This window comes from Mus caroli, unplaced genomic scaffold, assembly GCF_978045245.1.
Source record: "Mus caroli unplaced genomic scaffold, Mus_caroli_1 scaffold_14, whole genome shotgun sequence".
Taxonomy (NCBI): Eukaryota; Metazoa; Chordata; class Mammalia; order Rodentia; family Muridae; genus Mus; species Mus caroli.
In genome coordinates, this window is record NW_028227269.1 from 884,122 (window position 1) to 896,502 (window position 12,381).

General features: G+C 50.4%; 1 protein-coding gene across 4 annotated transcripts in view; it reads left to right on the forward strand.

Annotated features, from left to right (window-relative positions):
- Dnmt3a (DNA methyltransferase 3 alpha) overlaps nucleotides 1-12,381 on the forward strand; it is a 105,436-nt gene that overhangs the window by 19,254 nt on the left and 73,801 nt on the right. For 2 of the 4 annotated variants that reach the window (XM_029484347.2, XM_029484345.2), the window contains exon 2: nucleotides 7,724-7,957. In XM_029484347.2, coding sequence (XP_029340207.1) covers nucleotides 7,895-7,957 — 63 coding nt within the window. In that variant the 5' untranslated portion in view covers nucleotides 7,724-7,894. Of the gene's footprint in view, nucleotides 1-2,489; nucleotides 3,087-4,666; nucleotides 4,762-7,457; nucleotides 7,618-7,723; nucleotides 7,958-12,381 lie in introns of those variants that run through there. The other 2 variants (XM_029484346.2, XM_029484348.2) reach the window with 2 other exon arrangements.

Here is a 12,381-nt window from a genome sequence, read left to right on the forward strand (position 1 = left end):
GCAAGCACCTTTATCTACCGAGTCATCCTGCCCACCTCTGAGTCTCTTTAACCCCATAGGCCTTTTCCACTCCCCAGCCTTTCTAAATAGTTTTGGCCCCACTCACTCCGGCCCTGCTCAGTCTGACCTAAAGATTTATTTATTATTATATCTAAGTACACTGTCTTCAGACACTCCAGAAGAGGGCATCAGATCTCAGTATGGATGGTTGTGAGCCACCATGTGGTTGCTGGAATTTGAACTCAGAACTCTTAACCACTGAGCCATCTCTCCAACCCTATCCTGGGTTTTCTGAATCTATCATTGTAACTACAGGGTCCTTGGAAATGAGAGATGATGGCAGGAGCAGGGTGGCAGAGAAGGGGTGAGGGTGAGAGAGACTGATGGCCATCGCTAGCTTTGGAGATGGAAGGCGCTGTGAGCCAAGGAAAGGCGTCAACCTCTAGAAGGTGGCACAAGAAGGAGCTCGGATTCTCCCTAGCATCTGTAGCAAAGAACGCAGCCCTGCCAGCACTCTGACCTTAGTCTTAGTAGAACTGCCATGACTTCTCATGTGCAGAGAGGTCAGGTAAGAAATCTGTTCTTTTAAGCCATGAATTTTGTGTTACAGAAAACATTTGTGCTCTGTGTGTGTGTGTGTAAGTGCCTTTGTTAAATCAACATAATTACATTATTATGTCAATGTAACTGTTATTCACAGCTGAGCCTAACAAGTTTCCTTTTTGTTTTTTTTCCCTGTACTTAGTAGTTGTGTGTGTGTGTGTGTGTGTGTGTGTGTGTGTATGTTTTAACTTGTCTTCTTTGTGCCTGTTGATAATTCCTTCTGTAACTGTGTGTTGAACATGCTTCTGTCCACATTTTGAGGCCTTTCCTCTCTTGCCCTGGGTCCACTCTTCTCTAGGCACATGGCTGTGATTGTTCCTCCGTAGTCATCCTTGGAACCTCTCTACCTATTGGTTGTGACTGTTTTTCTGCCTTCCTCTTGCTCAGTTCATCCCTGTGGTTGCCCTTTAGGACAGGTGACTGTGTATCCAAATATAGTCAGTGCCTGGGTTCTGGTTATAGAGGAGGCCTAGAGGCTGTCCCTGCCACTTGTCTGGTCGAGTGGCGGATGCACAGAGATGGCGGTGCCTGGCAGGCCTGTATCTTGAGGTGGTTACTACATAGTCTCTCTCCAGCTTCACAGCAAAGGATCCTCTCCCTTGTCTCAAGTGCTGGTTGTCCTTTATTGTAGGCTCTTTCCCCAGCTTCCTCTGAGTAGAGTGTGAGGCCTGGTGTGTCTGAAGGTGCCTTTATTCTGCTTTCACACTTACATGGTGAAATGGCAGAGTAGAGAACTCTACCGGAACAGGTCAGATTTATTTCTTTTTCTCCCCCTTCCCCAAGTCAGTATCTTACTGTGTAGCCTTGACTGGCCTGAAACTTGCTATGTAGACCAAGCTGGCCTTAAACTCATAGCAAGCCTCCCGTCTCAGCCTTCCAAGTAGCTGGCATGACAGTTATGCACAGTCATGTCCATATTTTCTTCTTTGTAACAAACCACTTTTATTAAATGATGAATAGTCACAGGGCAGTGGTGGCGCATGCCTTTAATCCCAGCACTCAGGATTCAGAGACAGGCAGAGCTCTGAGTTAAGGCTAGCCTGGTCTACAGGTCCCAGGACAGCCAAAGCTACCAAAAGAGAAATTCTGTCTTGAAGAACAAAACAGAACCAAGAAAATGAGGCAAATAATCATGGGGTGCATTGCCGGATGTTCTGGCAGCATGCATGGGCTCATGGGTAATGCTGTGTGGGTTCATGGGTAATGCTGTGGCTCTCCTGTCTCTACTTCCATCTTCTGGGACAGGGGTGTACTGGGATTACAGACATGTGTGCTACTGCCTCTGCCTGGTGTTTGCTTGGATTCTTGGGATCTGAAGTCCTTGTCAAACCTGTGTGGCAAGCACCTCACCTGCAAAGCCACCTCTCCTACGTACATTGTGGTGTTTCAGTATGTCTGTGTCATGGTCCAGTCAGGTCAGGACACCAAGCATGGTGTGTGTGTGTGTGTGTGTGTGTGTGTTAGGAACAAACTCTTCTTATCAGCTATTTTGAAATGTACAATTCACTAGTGTTGGCCATAGTTGCTCTCCTGTGCCACAGAGCAGTGAACGTTATCCTTTCATGGAGCTGGAGAGATGACTCAGCAGTTAGGAGGAGCACTTGCTGCTCTTGCAGAGGGCCTGGATTCTGTTCCTGGCCCCCATGGGTGCTATGGGATCCATTTCTTAGAGATACAACATGCTCCTCTGTTCTCTGAGGGAACCCATATACATGTGGCATACATAGTCACATTCACATAAATTTAAAAAATAACTTTTAAAAAAGGTTATTACTTTAGCCAGTGGTGGTGGTGCATACCTTTAATCTCAGTGCTCAGGTGGGAGGCAGAGTCAGGAAGCCTGGTCTACAGAGTGATTTCAAGGACAGCCAGAGCTACACAGAGAAACTCTCAGAAAAAAAAAAAAATTATACTTGTATTCTGTTGTACCTCTGTACCCATTAACCATGCCTTCTCCATCCTGTCACCACTCCCCCACTCCATACCTACTAGTCTGTACCTTATTTCTACCTACTAGTCTACCTTATTTCTGTGAGACCCACATGTAAAAAGCTTTCTCCTCGTCCTCGTCCTCTCTGAGGCAGGGTCTCACTCTGGCAGTTTGGAACTTGCTATGTAGACCAGACTGTCTTTAAACTCACAGAGATCCACCTGCCTCTGCCTCCCAAGCGCCGGGATTAAAGGTGTGCGCCACCATGCCCGACCGACTTTTACATGCAGATGACACCTTGTGGTATTTGTCCTTCCTGGCTGACTTATATCTTAATCTAATGTGCTCCTAGCGCCTGCAAGTTGCTGCAGACGACAGTTTTGTTATTCTGTAACTGAACAATACTCAGTTGGGCATGTATCCCATCTTCCCTTTATTTGGTCACCCATTGGCGGGTGCCCAGGTTGATCCCTACTGCAAACACCACCTCAGGAAGCACAGGAGGACAGATGTCTCTCCCACACCATGCCTCTCTTTTGGATCCCTCCTATAGGTATGGTGGTGGGCTGCTGGGATCCTAGATAGATGCTAAATCATTTTATTTCCAGCTGGCCACTGAGTTTTGTGTCTACTACCACAATGTTTGTATTTGTAGAAGTTCATTTTTTAAAAGATGCATTTATTTCTAACAATGTATATGTGGTCATGGCCGTGTCTGTATATGTTGAGTGTGGACACTCAAGGAAGCCAGAGATGTCACATGCCCAGATGCTGGGGGTGGTTGTTCCGGTTGACATGAGTTCTGGGAGCTGAACTTTGTCTTCTTTAAGAGCAGTCTGCACTCTTTAACAGCTGTGCCATCTTCCCAGCCCCTGGAAGTGCTTTCTGTTCCCTTCATTTTCAGCAACATCACATTCTTGTTTGTGGCTATAGAAACCATTGATGTGTTTTGCTACAATTGGTTTGGTTTTATTCTGGTCCCTATCTTACGAGTCAGAGGCTCTCCTAAAGTATCTATTGGCCCTTGGCTGACCTTTGATAAGAATTATAGGAGGCAGAGGCAGGCAGAGCTCTGTGAATTCTAGGCCAGCCTAGTCTTATGTAGCAAGTTCCAGGCTAACCAAGGCTATATTAGTGAGACCCTTTCTCCGAAGGAAGGAATGAAGGAAGGAATGAAGGGAGGGAGGGAGGGAGGGAGGGAGGGAGGAAGGGAGGGAGAAAGAAAGAAAGAAAGAAAGAAAGAAAGAAAGAAAGAAAGAAAGGAAGGAAGGAAGGAAGGGAGGGAGGGAGGGAGGGAGAAAGAAAGAAAGAAAGAAAGAAAGAAAGAAAGAAAGAAAGAAAGAAAGAAAGGAAGGAAGGAAGGAAGGACGGACGGACGGACAGGAGTGGCCATATGTGATGATTCAGACCTGAAATCACCACTCAGGTGATAGAGGCAAGAAAATCTCTAGTTTAAGACCATCCTGGGCTACAGAGAGTTTCAGGCCAGCCTGAGCTCTATAATGAAATCCTGTCTCAAAAATTAAACAAACAAAAAACCCAAAACAAACAACTGAGACCAACTAACCCAGAGAAGTTTATTAGAAGCTCTGGGCCCAAAAGACTTGTCAACTTTCAGATCCTCACTGGTGAATGAACAGGTGATCCTGGCCCATAAGGCATTGGTGTGATTCTTCCGCCTTTGCGTCAGGGCGAGAGTGGGGTCTGGATGCCTCAGGAGCAGGGTCTGGCTGTCTACCATTGTTTTCCAGTCCAGAAGGGACTGAGAACTCACATCAGCATTAAATAAACTTACTTCTGCTGGCTAGAATGTCACCTGTACCTGAACCATTTTGCCCTCCAGAGAATCTGAAGTTTCAGCTACAGAGGCTGCAGGTGGCATGGTTCTTACTCCAGCCCCTCTGCTTTCACACTGGTGAAAACGCTTCAGTTTAGTCCCACAGGTGCCTGGTGCTATGGCGACAAGGGTCTATTAAGAACTACTCATTGAAAATCAGCTTTTACGTGCCTGTCTCTGATTTGGCTGTTAAGTTGCTTTTGCAATCTTGAAATTTTGTTGGTAATGTCTTTTCCCTTGTTAAGTTCGTTCTTGTCATTTCATTTCACATCTTTTTTTTTTTTTTTTTTTTAAAGACTGCTAAGTTGAAGAAGACTGTAAGACGTGGAGTCGAGCTGGTACTGCAGTCCTCTCCAGGCATGGTGGCACATGCCTGTAATCCAGCACTTGGGTGAGGATAGGCAGAAGGATCAGGGATTCAAGTTCTCAGCTGCATAGCAAGTTTGAGGGCAGTCTGGGCTGTGTTAGACCCTCTCAGAAAACAAAGGCACAACAGAACAGGTATAAGAGTGATTCGGTTAGCGGGGTTCTTGGTATGCACAAGGCCTTGAGTTTCATCTCTATCACCACAGAAACCCAGCACGTAGGGCATAGTGGCCAACTCTAGCTTGTGGGAGATGGAGGCAGGAGGGTCAGGAGTTCAAGGATGACTATTTTCCCCTGTGTGTGTGCGTGTGCACCATGTGTGTGCCAGCCGTCTGTGGAGGTCTGAAGAGGATGCCATCTCCTGGAGCTAGAGTTACTGGCTGTTTTGAGGCACCTGGTGTGGGTGCTGGGAACCAGGGTCCCCTGGAAGAGCATCAAGCACTCTTAACCACTGAGCCAACTCTCTAGCCCCAAGGATAAGTGCTTTTATGCTGTTGTTGTTAGAAACATTGTTCAGGGTCGCTATGGACATGAAAGAATTATTGAGGAGATAAAAACTGCTGGTGGTAATGGCTGGGCTCATGGTGAGGGTTTCTGTGGTGTAGCCTTGGGCTTGGTGAGAAGGATGCTGTAGGTGCTATGGGTTACAGGAGCTGCTGCTAGCTTGGGACAGTGACTCCCAGAGCCCATGGCTCCCTCTAGCCAGATTAGCTTGAGAGAAGAATGTGGCTCTTAAGTTTAGGTGGACAGTGCTATGTCCTGGTATGGGGCCTTGGCAACTAAGTGGGGCATTGCCTGGTCACACACTGATGATTTCAGATGATGCTGAGGGCTTTTGAGGTCTCTGGGTTTGACCCAGGACCACTGTTCTCTGTGCTGACCTTTTGTGAAGCTCAAGTGTCAGGGACGTGGGTGGTCTGAGACATTTCCTTCCTTCCCTTCTTTCCTGGGTGACTGCCCTTGTGGTCTGTGCCCTCGCTTTCCTGACTATTCCCTCCCTTCCCCTCAGGGGTCAGAGGCTCCGAGCTCTCACCAAACTCCAGTACAGGTTCCCCTGTGTCTCTCCAGACCGTGGAGCACACTAATTCCCCGCTTGCTTTGTGCCTGCTCTGTCTGTCTCCAGTGTAAGATACTTGAAGATGCCCAGTCTGTTGGCAGTTTTCTTGTTGCTCTGAGGTGCCAACAGCCTGGCATGTGGGAGCTGGGTGACATCGTGGGGGTCCACTAACCCCATCAGGATCTGCTAGCTCTGAGTCCAGCATTCTTTCCCACTGACTGAGTCTCTGGGCTGTCACCCACTTGTCAAAGATTTGATGCGGGGTGATTGGAAACATCTATGGTTACAAAGGGGAAGCTGGGATTTGGGTGAGATCAATGGCCAATAGCAGGAGGGATGCCTCTTGGAGTACTGGGTCGATCAGTTTTCCTCTCGGGCTGTGAGAAGCAGTTTCTGTGGGCTTGGGGATAAGGGGGATATAGCTTCCAAGAGCACTCAGCCCCCCAGAGTTCAGTCATGAGATCTGGCTCACAACTGTTTGAGCCTTAGCCTTAGCAGTAAACTAGGGAAGAGCTTGGAGCTTTCCAAATGAGGTGTGGTGTCACTGTGTGGAGCTGCTCTCTTTGTTGCCACCAAGCTCTCAGGTACTTGGGCAGCCAGCCTTGAACCCAGTACCCTGACAAGCTTACTGTAAGGAGGAAGGCTCCTCCTTTCTGGAGCCTCTCCTGACAGAGTGCAGCCCTTGGACATAGCCTCTCCAGCAGGGCTTGGCTTTTAACTTCTAAGTCCCTTTCTCCTGGCTCTGCAGTGGCCCCTCCCAGCTCCAGCTTCCTCCCACCGCTGCCAGTGCAGAGCCCAAACTGGGGCACCCACCTCCCAGGCTATCACATCTCTGGGGAAGGAACAGGCCCATGGGAAACCCAAGCCTGGGCAGCTCCCGTTCCTGGTTTTCCAGGGAGCCCTGGCAGAGGGGGCTGGGAAGAAAGGCCCAACAGGGAGGGGAGCTGGGAAGCAGAACCGGGAACTGGAAGGGGAAGGGTGTGGGTGGGCTCCGATCCAGCCTACCTCCTACTCTCCCACTACTGCCAATCCCCTCCCTGGCAGGCACACACTCAAGGCAGGGGCTTGGCGCTGTCTCGGGGTAGGGGTTGGGGGGGGCAGGAACCGTTGTGTGTCTCCCGTAGTGAAGGGGGTTGATTTGTGGCAGTAACACACCCACCCTGAGCTATGGCCCGAGGCTCAGGCTTTGTTACTTCACTGGCTTGCAGCCCACACCTGGAGCGGGGGGGGGGGGGGGAGAAAAGCCCCTAAAATACAGCTCTGTGCGCGTTTGCTAGAGCTCAAGGCCCCCAGTTCTGACTGCAAATGGGGCCACGAGAAGGGCTTGGAGAGGGCGGCTTGCATGCCTGTTCAGGGCAGCCATGGCCTTGGGCCTCACCCCCTTGGCACCCAGAGAGCCGCAGCAAACCCGGCATCCCAGACCAGCCTGGGTCCGGGCCTCAGCTTTGTCAGCAGGGTGCCGGTCCTGGACAGGCTGAGCAAAATGACATTCATTTCACTACATCCTGTGGCTGCGGCTCACTTCCTCCTCCACTCGAGGAGCGGTGTGGGGGTGGGGGGTCGGGTGAGGACAGATTAGAAGGAAAATGTAGCTGGGCTGGGGGCCTCTGGTGGTGGCTGGGGTTTCCCAGGGACTGGCTGATGTGGGAGGAGGGTTTCGGAAGTGTTCCGAGGGGAGAAAAGCTGAGAGGAGGAGCAGAAGGCCTCTGGAAGTCCCAGCAGTGGCACAAGCTACACCTTTGAGTTTCAGAAAGGGACTGTCATAGCACCCAGGCTCTTAGAGGAAGTGGAGGCTGCCTCAGTTTCTCACACTCTGGAGTGCTGGTGAGGCTGGGAGAAGAGAGGTCAGAGGCCAAGCTGGCCCTGGGCTGGAGGTTAATCCTGGGAGGGTCTGTGCTGTGCTCTGCTGACCAACTTCTCTTCCCCACAGGCAGAGCCGCCTGAAGCCCAGCGCTGAGGCTGCACTTTTCTGAGGGCTTGACATCAGGGTCTATGTTTAAGTCTTAGCTCTTGCTTACAAAGACCACGGTAATTCCTTCTCTGAAGCCCTCGCAGCCCCACAGCGCCCTCGCAGCCCCAGCCTGCCGCCTACTGCCCAGCAATGCCCTCCAGCGGCCCCGGGGACAGCAGCAGCTCCTCTCTGGAGCGGGAGGATGCTCGAAAGGTGAGCCCTGAGTTTGGTTCTTTAGGAGACGCTGTGGCTGGTGCCCAGGAGAGGAGAGGGGCCTGTCCCCACGTGATGACAGCTTAGGGCTGCCGACCTGTTGTTGTCATGGGTCACATATACTCCTGCCAAATAGGTACTTGGCTGGGAAACTGATTGATTATAAGCTGAGGCAGGAATATGAACCCAGGCACTCTGGTTACAGGACCATAGCTATAACCACTGTGGTCTCTGAGGGTCAACAGGCCCAAACTATAGGTCTGTGCAGCTTTGAGGGGTCATCCTTGAAGGGAGAGGGGATCCAAACCTGCATTTCTTTGTGGATCTGCCCTATACTAGCTGTGAGACCTCAGGTATCATTGCACCGCTGTGTTGGAGTTGCCTGTTTGCTCCTGCATTTAGTAGCTTTCTGGGGCACTGTAGACATGAGGTGATCAGCCCACACAGCTATTCTAGCACGTGGCTTTGTTCAGATGTTCAGGAGCAAGTGACATCATCGACCTTTGGAGATAATGATGTCCCACCCACCCAGGCTCCAAGTAAGAGTCACTGGGTAACCTTTGAAGTGGCTCCAGGCCATGGACCCAGTGATTCTGTGTTTTCAGAGTCCCCCGAGAGGTTACCTCTTCACCCTACTGCTGAACTTCAGGTTGGGATCAAGTCAGTCAAAAGGGATCTCATCAGATGGATGGGAATCCCTGAAGGGGCCACAAAAAGTCACCTTGGAGCTGTGGCCACTAACTCCAGCACTGGACTCTGTGTCCCCTCTGTCAGTCTGTCAACCTCACTGTCCTGCCTCTCTGGGTCCCTGGTAGAGGTGTGTGAAGTTTGTTCTCCTGACAAGAGATGTCCATCACACAGGCAAGGGCCAGCAGCTGGGAGCCCTTTCCTGCCTTGTTCATCCTTAGAGTGTGTTTCTGTGTTCTCGGTGGTTTCCATCCATTGTTCTGTTGTCCTGCTGGGAACCCTTGAAACAACTGAGGTACAACAGGTGGCCTAGTTTACAGAAGGGATGCTGAGCTTAGTCAGCAGTAAGCCCAGATTGGGGTCTGCCCTCTTGCCTCCTGGATCTGATGTTACTATAACCACCCATAGTCCTGATGTAGCCAAGGACCCCACCCCCAGTATATACACTTATATGTAGGTATGCACACAAAAGGTCCAGGAGCCCAGCCTACAGCCTGCACAGTGCTGTGTATGTGCATGGTAGTCATACGTCTGACAAGCTGGGAGTCATTGTGTGTCCCTGGACAGGGCCTTGGGAGTTCTTAGTTTTGCTGCTCCTCCCCTTTAGACATGGTCTCTCATGCAGTCCAAATTGGTCTTAAATGCTCGTTGTAGAAAAAGGATGACCTTGGTGTCCTGTTCCTAACCGTCCGCTTCATGAGTCTGGGCCAGGCTTGTGCCACCCCAACTGGTTTATACAGTGTTCAGACCCAGCCTAGTGTGTGCAAGGCAAACATTCTACTCTTGGAGCTACATCCCCAGCCCTCCAGCCTCTCCTTTGTGATCCCATTGGAAATGCCTAGATAGTCTACATTCCCTGCAGGCCTTTGCTCTGAACTCAAGGAGTGCACAGTCCCTGGCCATAATGGTGGCGATACTTACAGTCTCCTAAATTCTGCAATGGCAGTGGTGGTGTAGCTAGTTCCCTCCTTTCTTTGGGCCTGGCTTTGTTTCTCTGCTAGGCTGGGTGACCCCGAGCCTCTTCTGCCCTGGCTCCATGTTCTGACAGACTCCAGACACCCTCACGGCTGGGACAAACTCCTCTCATCAACTGTGACCCCACGCTGCACAGCAGCAAGTCATGTGGTCTCTGTATTGTGGATAGTTCACTTTGAAGCAGAGGAGGAAACAGAAGTCCCAGGCCCCAATGCTGGGGCTGCCTCTTCTGGGAGATGTGACTTCAGGACATCTGGGCTTGTGTTTGCTCAGCTGGAAAATGGGGATAGTAACCCTAGCCTTGCCTGACTTACAGGGCGCCTGTGGAAGTCAGATGAGGTCATGGGCAGGGAAGTGCCCTGCAGACAGCAAAGTCTGGTCCAATTATGAGGGATTACGATTGCTATTATTATCTACGCATAGTAACTGCTCTGGCTCTGGTGGCAACAAACACACGCCCAGACCTAGATCCTGGGACTGATAGAGTGAGCGTATTCACATACTGGCAGGGGCCATTATACCAAAAGATGACAGCAATCTGGATAGACAAAGGCTAGAGCCCTGGCTGGGCCTCCTTTCAAACCACCTACACCCACAGCACATATGCTGGCTCACCTGGCACCCACGGGCTGGCTCCAACAGAGCCACCTGGTAAAGGCAGGTAGAGACACTGACAGTTGCTATAATGGTCCAGCCAGCCGGGGACGGGAACATTGTATAGTTGTATATGGGGGACATGGACTTGCTCTACAGTCCAAGAATCTCCAGAGATGACATAGACACCTGGCACAATAGAGCCATCTGCTGAGCCTGAGGGAAGGGGTGAGGCTCCTGCTGGCCCTTTTCATTCAGCAGCCCCACCTGCCTGGCTAGCCTTCTACTTGCAGGCTGGGGATACCATTTATTGCCCATCCTAGGTTTTCAGGCCTTTGTTTTTGCCTTACCTCTCCTGCTAGCTGCTTCCTTGTTCAGTCCCCTCTCTGGGAAAGCCCTGGCTGTGCTCTCTTGGATTACAGTTTGCAGACTAATTGTCCTCAGCTGTGACTCTCAAATCAACCATTTCAGCATCACCTGTGAACGAATGGGAGTTGCAAGGTGCAAGCACCTGCTGGACCTACAGAGTTGAGATCTCTGGGGTTGGGACCCTGGGAGTCTATCACTCAGCCCAGGAGGGTGGGGTCTCCATCCCGCTCTTACATGATTCCCTAGGGTCTGCAGTGGCATGAAGTAGGAGGAATGCCATGGATGGGAGCCAAAGGCATCATCACGCCCCACCAGGGAGCCCAGGGCCAGGCAGATGGGGTGTGGAGTTGGGTGACAGACAGAAGGGCTGTGCTTGTCTCTGAGAATACACAGAGGGATTTGTGGAGGTAAGCTCTGCCACCCATGAGCTGGGAGGGGCTGCTGTTTGGGGAGGCTACCTCTGTGACCAGGGCGATCTCTGTGATCTCCATACTGCCCTTTCCTCTGGCTTCAGAAACTTTGTGGCCGAGATGCACTGAGCATTGTCTGTTGGCTAAGACACTCTATGAATTATTTTAATTCTTTTTTTTTTTAAGATTCATTTATTTATTTATTTATTACATGTAAGTACACTGTAGCTGTCTTCAGACACTCCAGAAGAGGGAGTCAGATCTCATTAAGGGTGGTTGTGAGCCACCATGTGGTTGCTGGGATTTGAACTTCGGACCTTCGGAAAAGCAGTCGGGTGCTCTTACCCACTGAGCCATCTCACCAGCCCCTATTTTAATTCTTATAATTGCCCCCAAAGGCACTGATATTTTCATGATTCTCTCTTATTAAGGACTGAATTGAAGCTTGGAGATGCTAAGTCACTGGCTTGAAGTCTTCCAGTTTGCTGTTCAGGGTCCTTCAAGGCGAAGAGGGTGGAATGAGCAGTGGCTTCCGTATGTGCTGCTCTGCGGTGTTGCATGGGTTCCTCCTGCTGCGAGTTCAAGGGTGTTTATTTAGAATGAATGTTGGGATCCATGTAGCTCTTCACATGTGGACATCGAAGGCACATCCAGAGAGAGAGAGAGAGAGAGAGAGAGAGAGAGAGAGAGAGAGAGAGAGAAAGAAAGAGAAATCTTCCTCATAAAAGGCACTGCTGTGTGCACCCAACTGTTCTCTACCCCTCACTTTTTGGGTGTACTGTTTCTTTTCTTCCTCCCTCCATCCCTGCATTTCTTCAGACTTCCTTACCTTTCTGTGGGCTTCACACACAGCTCAGTTCCATAAGTCTGCAGGGTGAAAGGGATGGTCCTGGAGGACTACTGAAAAACAGGGGTGGGGACTACAGGATGGTAAGGTCATGCCGTGTCACTCAGGCAGGTGGCCCCTTCTACCTTTCCTGTTGTGGAGTAGAGGAGACTGCAGTGGTGCAGACTTGCACTAGGGAGCTCAAAGTGTGTGTGTGTGTGTGTGTGTGTGTGTGTTGCCTGTGTGTGTGTTTGTGTGTGTGTGTTTGTATTGCCTGTCTGTGTGTGTGTGTGCGTGTGTGCTGGGAGTAGAACTCAGGTCCTCTGAAAGAGCCTATACACACTTTTAATCACTGAGCCACTTCTCAAATAGAGGAAAGCTGATTTTCTTCGATCCATGTGATAACAGCATGTACACGTGTACTTAGTGCGAGTGTACTTGATGCACATGTACTTAGTGCAATAATTAAACACTTGGCACTGAGCAGGCTTGTGATATACATGGCCTGCTAGAGCTGACCAGGCCCAGGATTGGCTTATATTGTCTAAACTTCTCCAAGTTAG